The sequence below is a fragment of the Oncorhynchus mykiss genome, chromosome 26, assembly GCF_057628025.1.
Source record: "Oncorhynchus mykiss isolate SJ-2025 chromosome 26, ASM5762802v1, whole genome shotgun sequence".
Taxonomy (NCBI): Eukaryota; Metazoa; Chordata; class Actinopteri; order Salmoniformes; family Salmonidae; genus Oncorhynchus; species Oncorhynchus mykiss.
The window spans coordinates 32,927,396-32,951,051 of NC_143047.1; the positions used below are offsets into that span (position 1 = coordinate 32,927,396).

General features: G+C 45.2%; 1 protein-coding gene across 4 annotated transcripts in view; it reads right to left on the bottom strand.

The window, feature by feature from the left end:
- Window positions 1-23,656, bottom strand: part of LOC110506142 (aggrecan core protein) — a 33,184-nt gene that overhangs the window by 3,381 nt on the left and 6,147 nt on the right. For 2 of the 4 annotated variants that reach the window (XM_090222743.1, XM_090222742.1), the window contains exons 2-19: window positions 20,899-21,008; window positions 20,605-20,696; window positions 18,952-19,243; window positions 18,408-18,582; window positions 17,128-17,255; window positions 16,556-16,849; window positions 14,957-15,460; window positions 14,405-14,579; window positions 13,833-13,960; window positions 12,332-12,625; window positions 9,706-9,804; window positions 7,335-9,545; window positions 6,969-7,082; window positions 5,492-5,605; window positions 2,266-2,424; window positions 2,079-2,161; window positions 793-937; window positions 335-517 (exon numbers count right to left, since the gene is read on the bottom strand). In XM_090222743.1, coding sequence (XP_090078869.1) covers window positions 335-517; window positions 793-937; window positions 2,079-2,161; window positions 2,266-2,424; window positions 5,492-5,605; window positions 6,969-7,082; window positions 7,335-9,545; window positions 9,706-9,804; window positions 12,332-12,625; window positions 13,833-13,960; window positions 14,405-14,579; window positions 14,957-15,460; window positions 16,556-16,849; window positions 17,128-17,255; window positions 18,408-18,582; window positions 18,952-19,243; window positions 20,605-20,696; window positions 20,899-21,001 — 5,293 coding nt within the window. In that variant the 5' untranslated portion in view covers window positions 21,002-21,008. The remainder of the gene's footprint in view (window positions 1-334; window positions 518-792; window positions 938-2,078; window positions 2,162-2,265; window positions 2,425-5,491; window positions 5,606-6,968; window positions 7,083-7,334; window positions 9,546-9,705; window positions 9,805-12,331; window positions 12,626-13,832; window positions 13,961-14,404; window positions 14,580-14,956; window positions 15,461-16,555; window positions 16,850-17,127; window positions 17,256-18,407; window positions 18,583-18,951; window positions 19,244-20,604; window positions 20,697-20,898; window positions 21,009-23,656) is intronic. The other 2 variants (XM_090222746.1, XM_090222745.1) reach the window with 1 other exon arrangement.

A 23,656-nucleotide genomic window follows, 5' to 3' on the forward strand; every position in this document is an offset into this window, starting at 1 on the left:
ATGATTCATACATTACCTCCAATGATTCATACATTACCTCCAATGATTCATACATTACCTTCATAGATTCATACATTACCTTCAATGATTCATACATTACCTTCAATGATTCAAAAGTCATTTCATAGCATCAGACAAAATTACAATAATGCAAAGCTTCACTGAAAAATACAGTGCCATTTTCATCAACCTACAAGGAACCTCGATTACCACCTTTCTAACGATCATTTCAATAGCAGAGTTCTTAACGAGAATTGGAAGTGTGTCAATGTGGGACTAACCTACAGGTGTGTTTATAGAGTGTTGAAAGAGTAAAAGAGTGTGCACTACTCACCGCCCAGGCATTCCACCTGTGGCTTCTCCCACTGTCCGTCTGCCATGCAGCGCACCACAGGCAGGTGGCGCTGTAGGAGGCCTGGGTTACACTGGTAGCGGATGATGGACCCCACAGTATACTGCTCCTGCCTGCTGCCGAACATCGTGGCATTCTCCACCTCTGGCGGTGCCCCACAGTAGACTGGGGAACAATGATCAGTAAATCAATCAATCAACAAATCAATCAATCCATCAAATTACAACTGATGATATTTATTGGTAGCAATTTATTTTGAAGGGTACCTGCCTAACGAGTTTATAAAACATGAATGAGTTGTAACACCAACACAGGTATAAGATAACCACACATAATGATGGCGAAGGTACAGTAAAATTAGTTTTGAAGAAAACATTTACCAGTGCCCATCCAGACTCTAGAACACAATTTTTGAACCCTAACCCCTGACCCATACGTACCTGGGCCAGTCTTGCAGGTGAAGGGCAGGTGGTAGTTGCAGGGAACGTCGTTCCATTGGCCGTTCTCGTGCCAGATCATCACCACACAGTCTTCTCCAGAGTTAAAGTAGTTATCCGGCTGGTTCGGCCGCCAGTTCTCAAATTGCTGAGGGGAGTGGAGAGCAACATTGGTAGGAAGTTACAAAGATCATTTATGTTTCTGTTGGTTTCTTGTTTTCAATGTAGAAAACCCAGAAATCAGGAGAGTAAGTAAGTAGTCTATAGCATGCAGATCAGAATCTACAGGTACAGTATGAACAGTGTATGAATCTACAGGTACAGTATGAACAGTGTATTAATGTACAGATACAGTATGAACAGTGTATGAATCTACAGGTACAGTATGAACAGTGTATTAATGTACAGGTACAGTATGAACAGAGTATTAATGTACAGGTACAGTATGAACAGAGTATTAATGTACAGGTACAGTATGAACAGTGTTTGAATGCAGTAGACTACAGTATGAAGAGTGTATTAATGTACAGGTACAGTATGAACAGTGTTTGAATGTACAGGTACAGTATGAACAGTGTATGAATGTACAGGTACAGTATGAACAGTGTATGAATCTACAGGTACAGTATGAACAGTGTATGAATCTACAGGTACAGTATGAACAGTGTATGAATGTACAGGTACAGTATGAACAGTGTATGAATCTACAGGTACAGTATGAACAGTGTATGAATCTACAGGTACAGTATGAAGAGTGTATTAATGTACAGGTACAGTTTGAACAGTGTTTGAATCTACAGGTACAGTATGAACAGTGTATGAATGTACAGGTACAGTATGAACAGTGTATGAATCTACAGGTACAGTATGAACAGTGTATGAATCTACAGGTACAGTATGAACAGTGTATGAATCTACAGGTACAGTATGAACAGTGTTTGAATGTACAGGTACAGTATGAACAGTGTATGAATGTACAGGTACAGTATGAACAGTGTATGAATCTACAGGTACAGTATGAACAGTGTATGAATCTACAGGTACAGTATGAACAGTGTATGAATGTACAGGTACAGTATGAACAGTGTATGAATCTACAGGTACAGTATGAACAGTGTATGAATCTACAGGTACAGTATGAACAGTGTTTGATGTGGTAGGCAACAGTCGGTGATCTGGTGGTCCCGGGAAAGGAAATGTTGGGAACCACTGGGGGAGAGCACTCTGAGTGGGGACTAAGTTCTGTGCTAACCCACTTTCTCTGTACTGTGTCTGTCTGCCTGACTCACCAGTGGTGTGCCGTCTATCCAGCGGAAGTCATTCTCCACTGTCTTGTCATTGAGCCCAATCCACTGGTAGTCCTGGCCGTTGGCTGGAGGGGGGGGAAGAGTGAAGGGTTATTCTCTCTCTCTCTCTCTCTCTCTCTCTCTCACACCACACACACACACACACACACACACACAGGCCTTTACTCACAGTTGACAAAGTGCTGTTCCTCTGGGGTGATGATGCTGACCAGGTGAGCGCTGAGGTCTCGGCAGCGCTGCTCGGCATCCAGCCAGGTCTCTCTCTCGGGGAAGTGCAGGTAACAGTTGCCCTGAAACTTAGTCCACCCCTCCTCACAATCCTGCTCGTCTGTGTCGTCAACAGCAGGGGGTGATAATGAGACAGAGGCTACCAGACCCCGGAGAAGCCCGGTTTATTTTTCCAGGCCATTTTTCTATGCTCCATTATTAGTCCAACTATAATCATTGATTTCCTTCAGTCCAACCTATGGTGTGATAAATATTACTGCACATTGGTGAAAATACTGCATTTTCCAGGACCTATTAACTATCAACTTGATTCACTGCTTGAGAAGATTGGCAACACTATTTGAGGGATATGACATTTTTTGGAATGGGTGAAACATCCATCAAGCATCCATTTAACCCACAACTACGGGGTTTGGTGACGTGCAGAAAATTGTTATTTCTATAATGCATTTGTGTTTTAAAAATTAAAGCACAAACAAAAAACACCTGTACAATTAGCACACAGGGTCTCTTGGGTAGTCTTTAACTAAATAATAATTGGTTGTGATACTTTAAATATACAACAAATCATTTAACAAGTCAGCCTAGTGAGTATCTCCCAACAGTTAATGAGAGTTTCTGTAGTGAGTCTCTCCCAACAGTTAATGAGAGTTTCTGTAGTGAGTCTCTCCCAACAGTTAATGAGAGTTTCTGTAGTGAGTCTCTCCCAACAGTTAATGAGAGTTTCTGTAGTGAGTCTCTCCCAACAGTTAATGAGAGTTGCTGTAGGGAAATGTACTCTGTATACTTGTTTACAGAACATGGTGAATACCTTTTTCCCCTTCACTGTAACGTTCAAGGCTTCATTCATTCCTTCACCACACCTACATGACTAAAACAATTTCACAAAATGGCTACTTCAGCTACTTCTGTACACCTGCTTGCTAGGAGCAGCAACATAACTACACACTAAGAAAATAAGGTTCCTCAAGGGTTCTTTGGGAAGGATGATGGTTCTATGTGGAACCATAATGACTCAAAGAACCATTTGAGCCCTTCAATGGTTCTTTGCAGTTTTGTGAAAATTAAAATGTATCCATTAGAATATTTTGGGGCGTGGCTTGCGCATAGCTTTTTGTACAAATGTGAGTGAGTGTCATTCCAGTTGATCTAATCTGTTGTGTTATGCTATTACATGTTAAATATGACTATGGCCAGTGACAGTGGCTTGTAAAAGACAATGACCTTGTGTCAATTGAGAACATTTAACTACTTACTAAATCAGTGGTTGTCAATTCTCTCCTTAGTGACTCCCAGAGCTAGCACACCTACCTCAACGTGTCAGCTAAAACAATAATAACGCAGAAGGAATTTCAACAATATAATAAAACAACATGTATGGTTCTTCAAAAGGATCTACAAAGAACCTTTTAGACTAACAAAGGTTCTTTAGAGAACTATTCTCCATCAAGGTCCTATAAAGAACCATAAAAATGGGGTTCTATGTGGCCCCAAAAAGGCGGTTTAACCATAGCGGAACCCTTTATTGGTGCTATATAGATCCTTTATAGAACCTTGGGAAAAGTTTTTTTATAGCACCATAAAGGTTCCATTTAGAACCTTATGAGCATGGTTTTTTATAGAACCTTCAAAAAAAGGTTATATATAGCACCAAAAAGGGATCCACTATGGTTGCAAGCCAAATAACCCTTATTTGGCATTATACAGAACCTCTTGTTTTGTGTGTAGACCTGGCTGAGAAAATCCACCCACCATATTTAAGCACAGTCCTGAGTAAAGGACAGGGAGAAGTATGATGACATTGCCCCTAGACTACGGATGCCCCTATACCCCTTTACACCCGCGGATCAGTCAGGGTCTTAACTTACTGTTGACACTTAGAATACACAAGGTGCGCTTCCCGGGTGGCGCAGTGGTCTAAGGCACTGCATTGCAGTGCTAGCTGTGCCACCAGAGATTCTGGGTTCGACCCCAGGCTCTGTCGTGACCGGGAGGCCCATGGGGCATTGCACAATTGGCCCAGTGTCATCGAGGCTAGGGAGGGCTTGGCTGGCAGGCGCACTAGCGACTCCTGTGGTGGGCTGGGCGCAGTGCACGCTGACCGGGTCGCCAGGTGTATGGTGTTTCCTCCGACACATTGGTGCGGCTGGCTTCCGGGTTGGATGTGCATTGTGTCAAGAAGCAGTGCGGCTTGGTTGGGTTGTGTTTCCGAGGACGCATGGCTCTCGACCTTCGCCTCTCCCGAGTCCGTACGTGAGTTGCAGCGATGAGACAAGACTGTAACTACCAATTGGATACCACGAAATTGGGGAGAAATAAAGGGGTAAAAAAAATAAAAATAAAAGAATACACAAGGTGCCATTTCTGCATGTGGCTGTTTCTCTTGTTATGTCATTCACTGACATTTAATTAGCCCGTGTCAGACAAACCATTTTATTGGTCAATTAATCCAGCCAGCTATCTAAACTTGTAGTAATCATAGTTGCATTACAGACCGAGGCTCCCCCATTGATTTTGTTAGTCACTCTCACTGAAATATCATATTAAAAACTGCAAACATTTCTCTCTACCCTATGGCAAAATGTGTACAATTGCAGGAAAGTTGCTGTAAAACTGCTAATTAGTCTCTCCGCCCCTTGGCAAAAGGCACAGAATTTCAGCAAACTTGCTTTAAAACTACAACATTTTCTATACACCCCATAGCAAAATGTGTAGACTTGCAGGAAATTAATTGTGATTTTAATGATCTCCTCTGTCAAGAAGGGGGCCGCTAAAATGTTTGCTCACAAGGATCTAATGTCAGTTTTGCGTTTTTACCCCTAATGGTAAGGTTTTGGCAAAAGGAAAGCTGATCCTAGATCTGTGCCTACAATCAACTTATTCTGGAGCAGACAGAAGAATTCACTGCCACACCTGGGTCACGTTCAGCATGCACAAAACAGGAGAAAACGTTTTTGAAATATGGGAAGTATACCCAAACTTGGCTGATGATAACCCTAATTGGGGTTTTCCATTTAAAAACGTTTTCGGCCATTTGTCCTCCTGAACGCAGCCCTGCTATGATGCAAGCTGCCAGCGATAACAGTTTCCTTTGCATCCTTATCACTCCTGTTGTTTTTGAGAGGTTGTTGTTGGTTAGTAAACATTAGCTGAAGCCGACCTCGTACCAATCTCGCAGCGGTCCCCTCCGTAGCTGGGCAGGCATAAGCATTTGTAAGAGTCTGCATTTTCCACACAGGTGGCTCCATTGGCACAAGGGTTGGAATGGCACACATCAACCTCTGCAAAAAAGGGGGGGGGCGGGGTGAGACTGGTGCCTCAGGAGGTGAAGGGGCAGTTGCCTTGGCAGGGGGGTGCTGGGTAACAACATCTTGGAAGTCATGGAATCGGAACAGTCTGAGATGCTGCAACATGGTGATTCAGACTCCAGCCTTACTGTGTCAGGTCATCATTGAAAGGAAGATGAATAATCATCTCAATGATGTTCACTCCTGTACATGTTAACCTTTCTTTAGACCACAATATTTGACTACTTTTTTTCATAAATGTTGAACTTCTGATTCATACACTTTAGAAGAAAGATACTTGATCATATAAATGTATTAAGATCTGAAGTAAGGTTAAGTCTGGATCAGCTACTTGTTGGGTGGCAGACTCATAGAAATAGAATGACTAGATGAGAGTAATTCTAATTCTTTGGGCAGCTTTGTGTTCAGATTCATATAGGCAGAAGTTCCAAGTATGTACCCAGCATGTACCCAGTATGCACCAGGATGTTGGTAGGTGTACCAGGGGTTAGCAGGCATGCAGTAGGAAAGAGAATAGAACCAGCAGACAAATCTGTCTGAAATGGCATCATTATGACGTCCTTTCAACCGGTTTTGCCAGTTGGGTAGGCTTACTGTAGCCTAGGCAACAGCAGAACAAAAACAACACAGGATGGAGTGAATCATGATCAAGAAGTATGGTGGAGAGATCCTGAGACCTCGAGGCAAGGACACGATACACACATACACGCCAAAGACCCCGCGACTGTCTGACAAACACGAATGAGAGACCCAAAACCAGGTGCAGGCAAAACAGGAGAAAACATCACACTACAACACAAAATATACAGTGCATCAAGACAGGAAAAAGTGGGAGCAAAATGCATTGTTAGTGTTAGTGAATCACATCTAAAAATATAACAAATACAGCCTACAGAATATTGCTAAATGTCTGAATATGTACAGTATCAGATAGTAGCATCGGGACAGAGGGTTGCAAAATTCCAGGAACTTTCAATAAATTCCCTTGTTTCCCAGAAATCCTGGTCGGAGGATTCTGGTTTTCCTGCTTATTCCCTTCTGATTCTGGGATTCCTCCAAACAGGATTTCAGGAAAACCATTCCTGGAATTTCGCAACCCTAATCAAACCAGAGGGACCGATGTCCAGGCATACAGTAGAGAGATGAGAAAAGCATTGTTAGAAACTTTCTTTACTAAGGTGTGTTACTTTCCAGTAAAACATTTACAACACTTCTGAGGGCGTCAGAATGGATCAGAAAGAGAGATGTGCAGAGAGTTAGGAACGAAGACCTTGCTAGGAACGAAGGAACGACGACGTCTTATGAGAGATAATGATACCCCTGCATCAGGACTCACCATACTGGCACCCTTCTCCCACTTTCCCGGGCGGACACTTGCACAACCCAACACCATCCTCCACTGAGCATGACCCAGCACCACACGGGTTAGGGTCACATGGGTTAGGGATACCTAAGCATGAATACAATTAGGATGAATATAATACAGTGTGTACCTTAGCACCAAAATGGCACCATACTCCCTATTTAGTGCACTATATAGGGAATAGGGTGACCTTTCTGATTGGCCTGTTCAATAAAAACACCATGCCACTTTAAATCATTTAAATAAGTCTGTTGGCTCTACAACGTAACAGCCAAACAAACATTCTTTTAACTGTCCATAGCAATGAACATGGAGTCGACTGAAAGTGTGCTGACTCACCCTCCTCTGAGGATGGCTCCTCCATGACGGCAGGGGTCTGCAGGGAGATGGCTGGGGCAGCCAATCCGGCAGGAGCAAGGTCGGGGGCAAAGGTCACGTAAAACTCGCTGGTGGTCTCCCCCAGCTCAGCCCTGCCAGCCATGGCCTCCTCTGGCCCTTCTGTGCCCTCCATAAGCTCCCTGTTGCTGGGCGGAGAGGACAGCACCACAGGGAGCAGATCTCCAGAGTGTGCCCCAGATGAGACACCGCTGGTTGGGTGGTCAGCACCGCTCCATGTGTGGGACCCACTTCCCTGCCCGCTGAACTGCACTGGCCCAGCCCCCAGCTCCATGGAAACCGTGGTCGCCTTGGAAACCTCTGTCATGAAGTCATTAGTCAGGAAGGTGACAGCGCTGTCCTCCTCATCGCTGGTGGAGGATCTGGAGATTCCAGACATGTCCCCGGATTGGAAGCCCGACGTTCCGAACCCTGATGCGTGTCCACCTCTTCCCGCTCCGTATCCGTAGTGGAGAGACCCCGAGGCCTCCTGTTCCCCTGAGGCTGACCCTGTGAGGTCAGTAAACCCTGACCCCAAGAAGGTCACACCCGGGAAGGACCCTGAGCCACTGCTGCCCGAGTCCGAACCGCTGTTATCACCACTTCTGGAGCCGTAGTGGAGAGACCCCGAGGCCTCCTGTTCCCCTGAGGCTGACCCCGTAAGGTCAGTAAACCCTGACCCCAAGAAGGTCACACTCGGGAAGAACCCTGAGCCGCTGCTGCCCGAGTCCGAACCGCTGTTATCACCACTTCTGGAGCCGTAGTGGAGAGACCCCGAGGCCTCCTGTTCCCCTGAGGCTGACCCCGTGAGGTCGGTAAACCCTGACCCCAAGAAGGTCACACCCGGGAAGAACCCTGAGCCACTGCTGCCCGAGGCCGAACCGCTGATATCACCACTTCTGGAGCTGTAGTGGAGAGACCCCGAGGCCTCCTGTTCTCCTGAGGCTGACCCCGTGAGGTCGGTAAACCCTGACCCCAAGAAGGTCACACCCGGGAAGGACCCTGAGCCACTGCTGCCCGAGTCCGAACCGCTGTTATCACCACTTCTGGAGCCGTAGTGGAGAGACCCCGAGGCCTCCTGTTCCCCTGAGGCTGACCCCGTAAGGTCAGTAAACCCTGACCCCAAGAAGGTCACACCCGGGAAGAACCCTGAGCCGCTGCTGCCCGAGGCCGAACCGCTGATATCACCACTTCCGGAGCCGAAGTGGAGAGACCCCGAGGCCTCCTGTTCCCCTGAGGCTGACCCTGTGAGGTCGGTAAACCCTGACCCCAAGAAGGTCACACTCGGGAAGAACCCAGAGCCACTGCTGCCAGATCCGGAGCCGCTGAATTCCAGGCCCCCTCCACCCAGCTCCTTCTCTTTGTGTGTGTGAGAGGTGGAAACCTCCACCAGTTTACCATCGATCAGCAGGACCTGAGTGTCTCCGCTTCCTGACTCCTCTCCCGAATGACTACCGGAGCCTCCTGAGGGAAAGAATCCTGAGGGAAATCCGGAATACTCCTCACTGGAACTAGAGCTGGAGCCGGACGACATTCCAGACAACTCCCCACTTTCCCCAGAGCTGCTGGAGCTGTCAGACGAAGAGCCGCTCTCCTCAGAACTGACACCGGAGCCACTTCCCGATCCCGACAGGAACCCACTGCCACTGAACATTCCCAATCCCATTTCCGTGGGGAAGGTGAGGATCCCAGTGATTCCCTCTCCAGCCTCCTGAGGACCCCCAGAGCCCAAACCGGATAAAACGCTGCCACTCCCTGAAGAGAAGGTGACCGTTATTCCCTCTCCAGCCTCCTGAGGACCCCCAGAGCCCAAACCGGATAAAACGCTGCCACTCCCTGAAGAGAAGGTGACCGTTATTCCCTCTCCAGCCTCCTGAGGACCCCCAGAGCCCAAACCGGATAAAACACTGCCACTCCCTGAAGAGACCGTTATTCCCGATCCGTCTCCACTCAGCCCCGAGCCGAACGCATCTCCACTACTCAGACCAGATGATCCGCTGGGAATCTCTGCGCTTCCGCTGCCTGAAAGATCACCTGACCCGGACAGATCCCCAGAATGAGGCAGTTCACCAGAGTGATCACCAGAGAGATCTCCGGAGGATCCACTCGCCCCAGAGGCCCCGGAACCAGAGCCTGAGGACTCCACAGAGATGGGAGGAGTGATGGAAGGCAGGACTGTGGAGAGAGAGTGAGAGTCAGAGAGAGACACAGAGAGCGAGAGAGAAAGAAAGAAAAGTGATTTACATATTTCAGTAATGTATATACAGTGTATATTTATAGTGTAGAATTCCATAAAATGCTTATTAAAGGCAAGTGAAGTGACTATGGCTCTTACCAGGCCTCAGCAAATCAGTGATGGATGTGAGGTTAACCAAAGCCTCTTCTATCTCTGTGATGTTCAATCCAGTTTCATTGGCGACAAACAAGATGTCCACTACAGGAAACAAAAAGATCTTAGTGAGTGAGTGAGTGAGTGACTGAGTGAGTGACTGAGTGAGTGGGTGGGTGGGTGAGTGAGTGAGTGAGAGAAGGTGAGTGAGTGACCATGCAAGCGAACAACTGAGTGAGAGTGAATGATAATGCGAGCGAGTGAAGACGGAGTGAGAGGGTGAGTGAGTGATAGAATGAGTGAAGGAGTGAGTGAGAGAGTGGGTGAGTGGGTGAGTGAGTGAGTGAGAGAGTGGGTGGGTGGGTGGGTGGGTGGGTGAGTGAGTGAGTGAGTGAGTGAGTGACTGAGTGAGTGACCATGCAAGCGAACAAGTGAGTGAGAGTGAAGGATAATGTGAGCGAGTGAAAACTGAGTGAGAGGGTGAGTGAGTGATATAATGAGTGAAGGAGTGAGTGAGAGAGTGGGTGAGTGGGTTGGTGGGTGAGTGAGTGAGTGAGTGAGTGAGAGAGTGGGTGAGTGGGTGGGTGGGTGGGTGGGTGGGTGAGTAGGTGGGTGAGTGGGTGACTAGGTGAGTAGGTGGGTGGGTGGGTGGGTGATTGAGTGAGTGAGTGGGTGGGTGGGTGATTGAGAGATGACACATTATTCTATTACATTCCTGTGTCTATCCAAGACCAACGTACAGTTTTGATTGCGTTTTAGCCTGAATATTTTTTTGATGTTGAAATAAAGTGGAAACAACATGACTTACAGTGGGGAGACCAAGTATTTGATACACTGCCGATTTTGCAGGTTTTCCTACTTACAAAGCATGTAGAGGTCTGTAATTCTTTATCATAGGTACACTTCAACTGTGAAAGACGGAATAAAAAATCCAGAAAAACATTGTATGATTTTTAAGTAATTAATTTGCATTTTATTGCATGACATAAGTATTTGATATATCAGAAAAGCATAACTTAATATTTGGTACAGAAACCTTTGTTTGCAATTACAGAGATCATACGTTTCCTGTAGTTCTTGACCAGGTTTGCACAAACTGCAGCAGGGATTTTGGCCCACTCCTCCATACAGACCTTCTCCAGATCCTTCAGGTTTCGGGGCTGTCGCTGGGCAATACAGACTTTCAGCTCCCTCCAAAGATTTTCTATTGGGTTCAGGTCTGGAGACTGGCTAGGCCACTCCAGGACCTTGAGATGCTTCTTACGGAGCCACTCCTTAGTTGCCCTGGCTTTGTGTTTCGGGTTGTTGTCATGCTGGAAGACCCAGCCACGACCCATCTTCAATGCTCCTTGTTGGCCAAGATCTCGCGATACATGGCCCCATCCATCCTCCCCTCAATACGGTGCAGTCGTCCTGTCCCCTTTGCAGAAAAGCATCCCCAAAGAATGATGTTTCCACCTCCATGCTTCACGGTTGGGATGGTGTTCTTGGGGTTGTACTCATCCTTCTTCTTCCTCCAAACACAGCGAGTGGAGTTTAGACCAAAAACCTCTATTTTTGTCTCATCAGACCACATGACCTTCTCCCATTCCTCCTCTGGATCATCCAGATGGTCATTGGCAAACTTCAGATGGGCCTGGACATGCGCTGGCTTGAGCAGGGGGACCTTGCGTGCGCTGCAGGATTTTAATCCATGACGGCGTAGTGTGTTACTAATGGTTTTCTTTGAGACTGTGGTCCCAGCTCTCTTCAGGTCATTGACCAGGTCCTGCCGTGTAGTGGGGCGGCAGGGTAGCCTAGTGGTTAGAGCGTTGGACTAGTAACCGGAAGGTTGTGAGTTCAAACCCCCGAGCTGACAAGGTACAAATCTGTCGTTCTGCCCCTGAACAGGCAGTTAACCCACTGTTCCCAGGCCGTCATTGAAAATAAGAATTTGTTCTTAACTGACTTGCCTGGTTAAATAAAGGTAAAATAAAAAATAAAAAAATAAATAGTTCTGGGCTGATCCCTCACCTTCCTCATGATCATTGATGCCCCACGAGGTGAGATCTTGTATGGAGCCCCAGACCGAGGGTGATTGACCATCATCTTGAACTTCTTCCATTTTCTAATAATTGCGCCAACAGTTGTTGCCTTCTCACCAAGCTGCTTGCCTATTGTCCTGTAGCCCATCCCAGCCTTGTGCAGGTCTACAATTTTATATCTGATGCCCTTACACAGCCCTCTGGTCTTGGCCATTGTGGAGAGGTTGGAGTCTGTTTGATTGAGTGTGTGGACAGGTGTCTTTTATACAGGTAATGAGTTCAAACAGGTGCAGTTAATACAGGTAATGAGTGGAGAACAGGTGGGCTTCTTAAAGAATACTAACAGGTCTGTGAGAGATGGAATTCTTACAGGTTGGTAGGTGATCAAATACTTATGTCATGCAATAAAATGCAAATTAATTACTTAAAAATCATACAATGTGATTTTCTGGATTTTTGTTTTAGATTCCGTCTTTCACAGTTGAAGTGTACCTATGATAAAAATTACAGACCTCTACATGCTTTGTAAGTAGGAAAACCTGCAAAATCGGCAGTGTATCAAATACTTGTTCTCCCCACTGTATGATTCAACACATTTCAGTCCAAACCTTTGAAGCAGTAGGCGTCATATCTGGAATACAGGTCTGGGTATCCCGTCTGGTTGTTGTGGGTGTATACTGTGTACACCCCTGCCTTCCCTGCACCACACGCCGCCCGGGGGTTGGTGATGGGGTACCGGACACTCCGGTCGATTAGCCAACCTGCGCGGCAATTATCCAAGCCTTGTCTCCAGGCGGCGTAGAGCTGGCCAGTAGAGGCCAGGGTAGCGTTCAGCTCCTGACAGTGAGACAGAGCACCGTCATAGGTGAAGCCATCACTGGAGCCAGCATGGAACACATCACCTAGAGAAGAGAGGACAGTCAGGTTAAGGGATGAGAGGATGGTGAGAAGAGGACAGTCAGGTTAACGGATGAGAGGATGGTGAGAAGAGGACAGTCAGGTTAAGGGATGAGAGTATGGTGAGAAGATAAGAGAAGACAGTCAGGTTAAGGGATGAGAGGATGGTGAGAAGAGAAGACAGTCAGGTTAAGGGATGAGAGGATGGTGAGAAGAGGACAGTCGGGTTAAGGGATGAGAGGATGGTGAAGAGGACAGTCAGGTTAAGGGATGAGAGGATGAAGAGAAGAGGACAGTCAGGTTAAGGGATGAGAGGATGGTGAGAAGAGGACAGTCAGGTTAAGGGATGAGAGGATGGTGAGAAGAGGACAGTTAGGTTAAGGGATGAGAGGATGAAGAGAAGAGAAGAGAAGACAGTCAGGTTAAGGGATGAGAGGATGGTGACAAGAGAAGAGAAGACAGTCAGGTTAAGGGATGAGAGGATGAAGAGAAGAGAAGACAGTCAGGTTAAGGGATGAGAGGATGAAGAGAAGAGAAGACAGTCAGGTTAAGGGATGAGAGGATGGTGAGAAGAGGACAGTCAGGTTAAGGGATGAGAGGATGGTGAGAAGAGGACAGTTAGGTTAAGGGATGAGAGGATGAAGAGAAGAGAAGAGAAGACAGTCAGGTTAAGGGATGAGAGGATGGTGACAAGAGAAGAGAAGACAGTCAGGTTAAGGGATGAGAGGATGAAGAGAAGAGAAGACAGTCAGGTTAAGGGATGAGAGGATGGTGAGAAGAGAAGACAGTCAGGTTAAGGGATGAGAGGATGGTGAGAAGAGGACAGTCGGGTTAAGGGATGAAAGGATGGTGAAGAGGACAGTCAGGTTAATGGATGAGAGGATGAAGAGAAGAGAAGAGGACAGTCAGGTTAAGGGATGAGAGGATGGTGAGAAGAGAAGAGAAGAGAGGACGTGGACAGTCGAGTCAGTGCTCAAAACAACTCCCACAGCGATGTGGTTTGTGATAAGTCAAACCTCTTTTTCAATTGCCATTAATTTCCCACATAGTTAAGACAGTGTAAATATAATAAACTAGCCCAACCTCTTGACTTATCTTTAAAGACTACTACTGCAATAGACAGACAAGAAATAGACACAAGGTATGACATCTCTGGGTTACAAAGTGATTCAAGAGCAATTTGAGTGAACAAAACCTAGTGTGTTTTCTCACCCCTGAGTCTGTCCACGTAGCAGTACACATCGTAGTGTTCGTCAGCGGGCCTCAGTCCATAGGTCCTCACTCCTGGTAAAGTCTCCAGATCCCCAGAGCACTTCTCCAGAGGAGACACGATGGGATACCTGTGCATGAAAACAACCTTTATTCACAGCCATGAATGGGAGTATAATGAAGAAGAAGATGGTTGTACTGATGGTAAGGAACAGTGACAAGGACTAGAAACAAGTACAGTATCTGTATGTGGTACAGGTGGCCGCCGGCTGGCAGCACCTTCATTGGGGAGGATGGCTCATAGTAATGGCTGGAATGGAATAAATGGAATGGAATGGTACAAATCAAACACATTTTTGATACCACTCCATTGAGTCCATTCCAGCCATTATTACGAGCCATCCTCCCCTCATCAGCCTCCTGTAGTTAGTATGTGTGTGTGTGTGTGTGTGTGTGTGTGTGTGTGTGTGTGTGTGTGTGTGTGTATGCATGTATTAATCTGTCTGTAGTTCTGTCTTTAAATATGTTTGTGTGCCCATGTATACAGACAAGTGTGTGTGTGTCTTCCTGCCTACCTGACGGTCTGATCCAGAAGCCAGCCTGCATCACACTGGTTGAGGCCGGCCTCATAGGCAGCCTGGAGCTGCTCTGGGGTGGCGATGGAGGCTCCAACACTCTGACAGGCCAGCTGGGCCTCCACGTAGGTGAAGGCATAGCGACTAGATCCAGCACGGTAGTGAAACACCACGCCTACAGATGGAGAGGTAATGATGCTGATATAATGTGGTTGATCTCATGCACCAAACACATTAATCACCACAGTGTGTTTTTATTCACAGTTTGTAATCATTCAGATTTTTTGATCAATTATTTGTTGTGTTCTTCAGAGAGTGCCGTAAAAACAACGTTGCAAATATCCTCTCACAGTCAACCAATAAAGCTTGTTAGTCTCCTCAGCAATGACTGCAATTCTTCTCTTTCCATTTCAACATGAAACACTCAGTAGTATTGAAAGTAGGGCTTGTACACTCAGTTGTTCCAGAAACAACTTTCCCAACACAGGGTCCCATGAAAAGTGACTAAGTTTGCTATTTACAGTCAAACCTAGCAGATATCCAGTCACTGACCTGTAGCAGAAAATACATATCCTGATCTGCTCACTTCGTCGATCTCACTCCCCACATCCGGCCTGGCCGTTACTCTCCCCACCACATCCACAACCAACTCTGTCACACTGGGCGGCTGTGGCAGGGGCAGCTCGGTGACACTGGGCGGCTGTGGTAGGGGCAGCTCGGTGACACTGGGCGGCTGTGGCAGCTCGGTGACACTGGGCGGCTGTGGCAGGGGCAGCTCGGTGACACTGGGCGGCTGTGGCAGGGGCAGCTCGGTGACACTGGGCGGCTGTGGCAGCTCGGTGACACTGGGCGGCTGTGGCAGGGGCAACTCAGTGCCGAAGGTGAAGTCCACACTAGTGGGTTTCTGGGTGGCCAGGTCCTCGCCCAGCGCCTCGCTCTCTGTGGTCATGTTCCTGAAGAACACCTCGGGAGGACCCTGGGTCACCGTGGCAACGCTCAGCACGCCGCTGCCCGCCTCGGTGGGCACCACCATGCCTGAGCCCTCCTCGTCCGTTTCTAGAGGAGACAGAAGAAAGGGTTCAGGCACGTGATTGTTGGGAACGGTTTCCAAAAGGAAACATGTGGTGAGAATGGTTGTTTACTGTTTCACTTAACACTGTTGTGATCCTGAACAAATTCAGCCATTTGACAAATATGAAACAATTAAACGCTTAAAAATATGACATAAATATGACACTAAAACGCACGCACACACACACACACACTTACAAATATGACACTAAAACGCACGCACACACACACACACACACACACACACTTACAAATATGACACTAAAACGCACACACACACGCTTACAAATATGACACTAAAACGGGCACACACACACGCTAACAAATATGACACTAAAACACACACACACGCTAACAAATATGACACTAAAAGGCACGCACACACACACTTACAAATATGACACTAAAACGCACGCACACACACACACACTTACAAATATGACACTAAAACGCACGCACACACACACACGCTTACAAATATGACACTAAAACGGGCACACACACACGCTAACAAATATGACACTAAAACACACACACACGCTAACAAATATGACACTAAAACGCACACACACGCTTACAAATATGACACTAAAACACACACACACGCTAACAAATATGACACTAAAACACACACACACGCTAACAAATATGACACAAAACACACACACACACTAACAAATATGACACTAAAACACACACACACGCTTACAAATATGACACTAAAACACACACACACGCTTACAAATATGACACTAAAACACACACACACGCTAACAAATATGACACTAAAACACACACACACACTAACAAATATGACACTAAAACACACACACACGCTAACAAATATGACACAAAACACACACACACACTAACAAATATGACACTAAAACACTTACCAATATGAAACATTAAATAATCTTGTGTCGGTAGGTTCATTCCAATGATAACACATTCCAGTCTATGGTTGATTCACAGTGTAACCTATCCTGGTTCTAGATCTGTTTGTGCTATATAGCCAACTCCTATAGGAGATGCCAAGACGACACAAACAGATCTGGGACCAGGCTAAATGCAACCTACCTGTGTAGCAGTAGGCATCATACCGGGATTCGGGGAGGGGGTACCCCGTCTGGTTGACGTGGAGGTACACGGTCCGTACCCCCAGCAGACCCCCTCCGCACTGCGGCCTCCGGACATTGATGGGGTAGCGGACGCTCCTGTCTCCTAGCCAGCCTGCATTGCACACATCCAGACCAGCCTGCCAGGCCAGGTACAGCTGTCCTGTGGTGGCCAACAGGGCCCCCTGCTTACTACACTGTTCCTCAGCCTCAGAGTAGGTGAACTTAGCCACAGAGCCAGAGTAGAACACACTGCCTGGGAGAGGAGAGTACAGGGGAGGATGGACGTAAGATAGTGTTCATGTTCAGTGTTACTTGAGGTTGATAGTTGTGTAGTTAAGAATATTTGAGTCAATGTAACTCATTTCATTGATTAAGGCAATCCACATTAATCACAATTAAAATGTTCACAATTTTCACATCAGTCAGAAAAAGGAGTCTGTGAAAACGACTGTATTCTCCAAAGTGAACATGTCCTGATCTCATCCTGTCACTCACTTATGAAAAAAAGATCAGGGATGTCTCCTTGGTTACCTGTCATCTTCTCGGCAAAACAGTACACGTCGTAAGTCTCGTTGACATCTCTCACTCCGTAGGTTCGCACCCCGGGGAACTCGTCTTTGTCGCCATAGCAATTCTCACGTGGATCATGGATTGGGTACCTTTCACAGAAAACAGAAATGAGTGCAAAATCCATACCAGTGCAGAGTGATAGGTCTACCTTGCAGAGAGATACTTTAAAGTGCTATCCTGTGGGGATCTGATGTATATCTCGTTGTATATGTTTTGATCCAAATACATTCTATTTAATTCAGTGTGTTGGTTTAAACACCTCCATTACAACATCAACATTCTGAGTGAATCAGTTGAGGCAGAGCCGTGTTAGTTTATTGATTCAATCGGAGCCTTTGTCTTCCTTCCTGGGTAACATATTATTTCAAACATATTTTTAAGGTTAAAAAGCTTTAAAAAGCTTCTTAGTCCCAGACTAGGCTTAATCTGTGTCCGGGAAACCGGTCCACTATTTTCCTCTAAACCTTCTAGTACTTCTGAGAAATCAACTAGAGGAGATTTATGGAATGAGGGCTTTCGTTCTGAGGTGTTGAAAAAAACGTACAGGTGAGATCAGAGAAAGGTAAACACAATCCTCTAGGTTTTTGCCAGGGATGGAAGGAGGGATGCATAGAGGACAAGAGAGGCTGTGTGTCAAGAGGAAGTGACATGTTCAGAGGCTCAGCTGTCAAACATTCTACAGGAAGTTCTGCATGGCAGACATCTGTGTTTAGACGAAGGATCAAACCAAATACTGACGTGAAAATGTAAACATTACATAAATGGACAATGTTGAAATACAAACCGTCAAGTATAACTCTATTTATAATTCCTATATGAAGTAAATGACCTCATGATGCTTAGAGAACTGTATGCACAGTCATTATAAACTGTTAAATAAAATATTTTAACTTATTTTCAAACATTGGATAGATTGCAGATCAGGGTTCAAAATTAGACCATTGTTGTCTTTCAAAGCATTCGATTGAGCCTAGTTGGAGTGCCAGATAGGTAAAGATTGCACTTTTGGGATTATTCCATTGGCTCCATTGTGTCAGGCAAGCTCACTCAAGCTCACTTAATATTTTAAAGAAAACAAACACTATTTGAAGACAAGCCTTATAGACTCCCTCCTTCACTTTGTTCTGAAATCAGTTCAGTTATTTCCAGTCACTTCATTCACTTCACTGCTTTTGGCACTGATCTGAAAACAGCAACTGATTTCAGATCAGTGCAGATGAAGGAGAGGGATATAGGCTGACCTGACAGTCTGGTCAGAGAGCCAGCCGGCATCACACTGGTGGAAGCCGTCATCGTACGCGGCCTGGAGCTGCTCTGGGGTCGCGATCACAGCACTGTTCTGGATACAGGCTGCCTTGGCCTTCTCAAAGGTCAGAGTGTAGCGTGTCGTGATGGCCCGGTAGTGAAACACGATACCTGGAGAGAGACAACAGTGTAACAGCGACAGAGCAGCCACTAATGCCTCCATAAAATAATTAGATCACTGCCTATCTGTGTGGCTTAAAGATACATGATTTATTTTGCTTCAAAGTTGTCTGTATGGTTCATATACAGTACATAGAGCAAATTATAGAATATCAACAACAACAAAAATACTCAAACCATATAAATCCTTAGTTTTAGGCAAATAACATTTTTAATGTCCTAAAATCAAAAGATCAAAGAAACTCACGTGTGTACAGGGGTAGCTTTAAGCACCAACTTTGTTTACAAAGAGAGCAATATCCAAAGATGAATTCCTTGGCAACAAGCAGTCGTCACACTCCCACTACCCTCTGTCCCTACCTTGAACCAGGACGTCCACAGTGTCATGGTTGTCCTCAATGCCATGCTGGACCTCACATCGGTAGGTGCCGGTGTCGTTGGACCTCAACTCTGTGATCTTGATGCTGGCGTCAGTGGGGGTCTGGGGGTAGCCCACCATGTGGACCCGGTCCAGATAGTCCTCCTCCACCTTGACCTCTCCGTCCATGGCCACCAGGATGACAGAGACACGCTCCTTGGTGATGCGGCTCCATTTGATGCGGTGAGACAGGGGGGCAATGGTGGGGGCGCCGGGGTCGTGGACGGTGTGGTCCTGGAAGTAGGGTTAAAGTTCAAGTTTATTAGAAAAACATAATTATATTACAATACAATATTAAATACTATTTTTATGTTGATGACCACTCTGAAATAAAACAAGTCACATAATGGTGGAACTACAATGGGGTTTCTTATCATGGAACTTTGTATCACTGTAACTTATTGAACTGCAGTCCTGTCTAACTGAGTTTTTTCTCCTCACCAGGACTCAAATATGTGAAAAGAGTTGATACATAAAACAGTATTATGAGAAACATGAAAACAAGTCAAAACAAAGTGGAGGGAGTTAAAACAGTGAAGGGAGTTAAAACAGTGAAGGGAGTTAAAACAGTGGTGGGAGTTAAAACAGTAAAGGGAGTTAAAACAGTGGAGAGAGTTAAAACAGTGGAGGGAGTTAAAACAGTGAAGGGAGTTAAAACAGTGGAGGGAGTTAAAACAGTGGAGGGAGTTAAAACAGTGAAGGGAGTTAAAACAGTGGAGGGAGTTAAAACAGTGAAAGGAGTTAAAACAGTGAAGGGAGTTAAAACAGTGGAGGGAGTTAAAATAGTGAAGGGAGTTAAAAGAGTGGAGGGAGTTAAAACAGTGGAGAACGTTTAAACAGTGAAGGGAGTTAAAATAGTGAAGGGTGTTAAAACAGTGGAGGGAGTTAAAACAGTGGAGGGAGTTAAAACAGTGGAGGGAGTTAAAATAGTGAAGGAAGTTAAAACAGTGAAGGGAGTTAAAACAGTGAAGGGAGTTAAAACAGTGGAGGGAGTTAAAACTGTGGAGAGAGTTAAAACAGTGGAGGGAGTTAAAATAGTGAAGGAAGTTAAAACAGTGAAGGGAGTTAAAACAGTGAAGGGAGTTAAAACAGTGGAGGGAGTTAAAACAGTGAAGGGAGTTAAAACAGTGGAGGGAGTTAAAATAGTGAAGGGAGTTAAAACAGTGGAGGGAGTTAAAACAGTGGAGGGAGTTAAAACAGTGGAGGGAGTTAAAACAGTGGAGGGAGTTAAAACAGTGGAGGGAGTTAAAACAGTGAAGGGAGTTAAAACAGTGAAGGGAGTTAAAACAGTGAAGGGAGTTAAAACAGTGGAGGGAGTTAAAACTGTGGAGGGAGTTAAAACAGTGGAGGGAGTTAAAACAGTGAAGGGAGTTAAAACAGTGGAGGGAGTTAAAACAGTGGAGAGTTAAAACAGTGAAGGGAGTTAAAACAGTGAAGGGAGTTAAAACAGTGGAGGGAGGGTCCCTGAAACAGGAGATAGTAATCTTGTTAATTTTAAATGAAAAAATAAAAAATAATATGATATGTATTGCTAAATCCAACATCCTTATTTCTCATAACTGTGTAGTATTGATATTGGTGCCAGGCCGACCCACCTGGAAGTAACAGGGTAGTACCAAGGTGCTGCCCAGTAGAGGGCGCTGAGGCAGCTCCAGGGGGACGCTCACACTCAGTGTGTCCTCAGGGTCTGGAGGGGAAGAGGGCAGAGAGATGGACACACACATATATATATATATATATATATATATATATATATAAACACACAATGATTAGCAACCAGACACAGGTAAAGACACAGTCACACGAACACACAAAAGCCATGTAACCAGACACAGATAAATATGTCATTTCATATGCACTGTATAGTGAGGAGTAATATGTCCACATACCCAGAAAGGAGTGCTGCTCATAGCTGCTGATTTGCTGATAATTGTTGAATGTTGCCGAGGTGATGGACAGACAAACACAAAGTAATACAATCCACCTGGTCATAGTTTACCTGAAATCAAAAGAAGAAACGCTGACTATGCACCCTAGGAAGTTTTCTGTTACATTGTAGTTTAAGGTTAATGTTATTCAAAGGCATTGATTGGCCTAAATTCATGCAAATTCATTAAAAGACCTTAAAATCAAAGACAGACCAGTTCTGTCTAAGAATGTCGACCATTAAGGATCACTTCCACACAAACCCTCTGTACCTCTCCTGGCCTCTGACTTCTACTAGAATGCCTTGTTAATGTAACTAGAGTCACTCATGCTGCCTCAGGTTCTGGCCCCAGTCCACTGACTACATCTACAATAGATCATCATAATACAATAGTAATACAGTGCATTCAGAATGTATTCAGATCCCTTGACGTTTTCCACATTTTGTTACGTTACAGCCTTATTCTAAAGTGGATTAAATCGTTTTTTGAACCTCATCAACCTCCACACAATACCCCATAATGACAAAGCAAAAGCAGGTTTTTAGACATTTTTGCAAATGTATAATTTTTTAAAACATAAGTATTCAGACCCTTTACTAAGTACTTTGTTGAAGCACCTTTGGCAGCGATTACAGCCTCGAGTCTTCTTGGGTATGACGCTACAAGCTTGACCCACCTGTATTTGGGGAGTTTCTCCCATTCTTCTCTGCAGATCCTCTCATACTCTCTGTCAGGTTGGATGGGGAGTGTCGCTGCACAGCTATTTTAAGGTCACTCCAGAGATGTTCGATCGGGTTGAAGTGCAGGTTCTGGCTGGGCCACTCAAGGACATTCATCGACTCTCTGTACTTTGCTCCGTTCATCTTTCCCTCAATCCTGACTAGTTTCCGAGTCCCTGCCAGTGAAAAACATCCCGTTGGTTTCATCAGACCAGAGAATCTTGTTTCTCATGGTCGGAGAGTCTTTAGGTGCCTTTTGTAAAACTCGAAGTGGGCTGTCATGTGCCTTTTAATGAGGAGTGGCTTCCGTCTGGCCACTCTACCATAAAGTCCTGATTGGTGGAGTGCTGCAGAGATGGTTGTCCTTCTGGAAGGTTCTCCCATCTCTGCAGAATAACTTTTGGAGCTCCATCTGGTTCTTGGTCACATCCCTGACCAAGGCACTTCTCCCCGGATTGCTCAGTTTGGCCGGGCAGCCAGCTTTAGGAAGAGTCTTGGTGCTTCCAAACTTCTTCCATTTAGGAATAATGGAGGCCACTATGTTGTTGGGGACCTTTGATGCTGCTGACATTTTTTGGTACCCTTCTCCAGATCTGTGCCTCGACACAATCCTGTCTCGAAGCTCTACGGACAATTCGTCCAAACTCAAGTCTTGGTTTTTGCTCTGACATACACTGTCAACTGTGGGCTAATATAGACAGGTGTGTGCCTTTCCAAATCATGTCCAATCAATTACATTTACCACAGTTGGATTCCTATCAAGTTGTAGAAACATCTCAAGGATGATTCATGGAAACAGGATGCACCTGAGCTCAATATCAGGTCAAAGGGTCTGAATACTTATCTATTTATTTTTAATACATTTGCAAAAATTTCGACAAACCTGTTTTTGCTTTGTCATTATGAGGTATTGTGTGTAGATTGATGAGCATTTGTTTTTATTCATCCATTTTAGAATAAGGCTGTAACGTAACAAAATGTGTAAAAAGGTCAAGGTGTCTGAACACTTTCCAAATGCACTGTATATGCCATTTAGCAGACACTTATGGAAAGTAACTTACAGTCATGCGTGCATAACCTTTATGTACGGATAGTATCGAATCCACTATCCTAGCGTTGGAAGAGCCATGCTCTACCAACTGAGCTACAGAGGCCCACACATTTGTGAACTAGTTTCCCAACTCCTCCCAAACAAACCCATTACCTCAGAGGTGCCTGTGTGGAAGGCATGTACAGTACACCATTATACTTGCAGTAAATCCAGTCCTGTTTTTTAAAATCCATTTTTAGACCAGTTCAATCTGGACATTAATGACATCAGAATGAATGAAGCAATGAAACGGCGTCCTCTACTACTAGCTTCACTGAGAAACACTTTCATTACGTAGGTTGTATCAAAACTACACAATGAATTATGATTGAATTAGAAGCACAAAGGGCTATATTGTTAGAGTGAATGAATGGCTATAGTTTAACAACTGTGTACATAAAGTTACAGTGGCCTATTCGTTGCAGCCAACTTTAAACAAGGGCTGGATGGATGAAGCCCCCCCCCCCCCCCCTCCCTGCCTGAAGCTCAGTTACACCCCCGATGAACTCTCCCCAGTTTTCATAGAAATAAAATAAGCATATAAGTCATCCTTGTATGAAATTCAACCACATGAATATACTGTAAAAAATCAAAAAGCAATAGTATTTGTGACAGTATAAAGTTAGAAGGTGAATTGTTTAGGCAAAGGCATTGTAACATCAGTATTGATACTGCTACAAGTAAGGGCTAATAATACCATGATAATATCAACATCCTGTAATTCTGCATGTAATTCAAAGAGTTTGATATGTGGTAAGTGTTATATGCGTTACTGTTGCAACTCCAAGCTCATGAAATAAAGCATTACAAATGTCACTCCTCATCTCACACAGCAGTCCGTTCTGTTGTTAACGCCTCGATCACACCGAAAGCCTCTTTGTACAAAATAGTACGCAGCATCATCTGATAT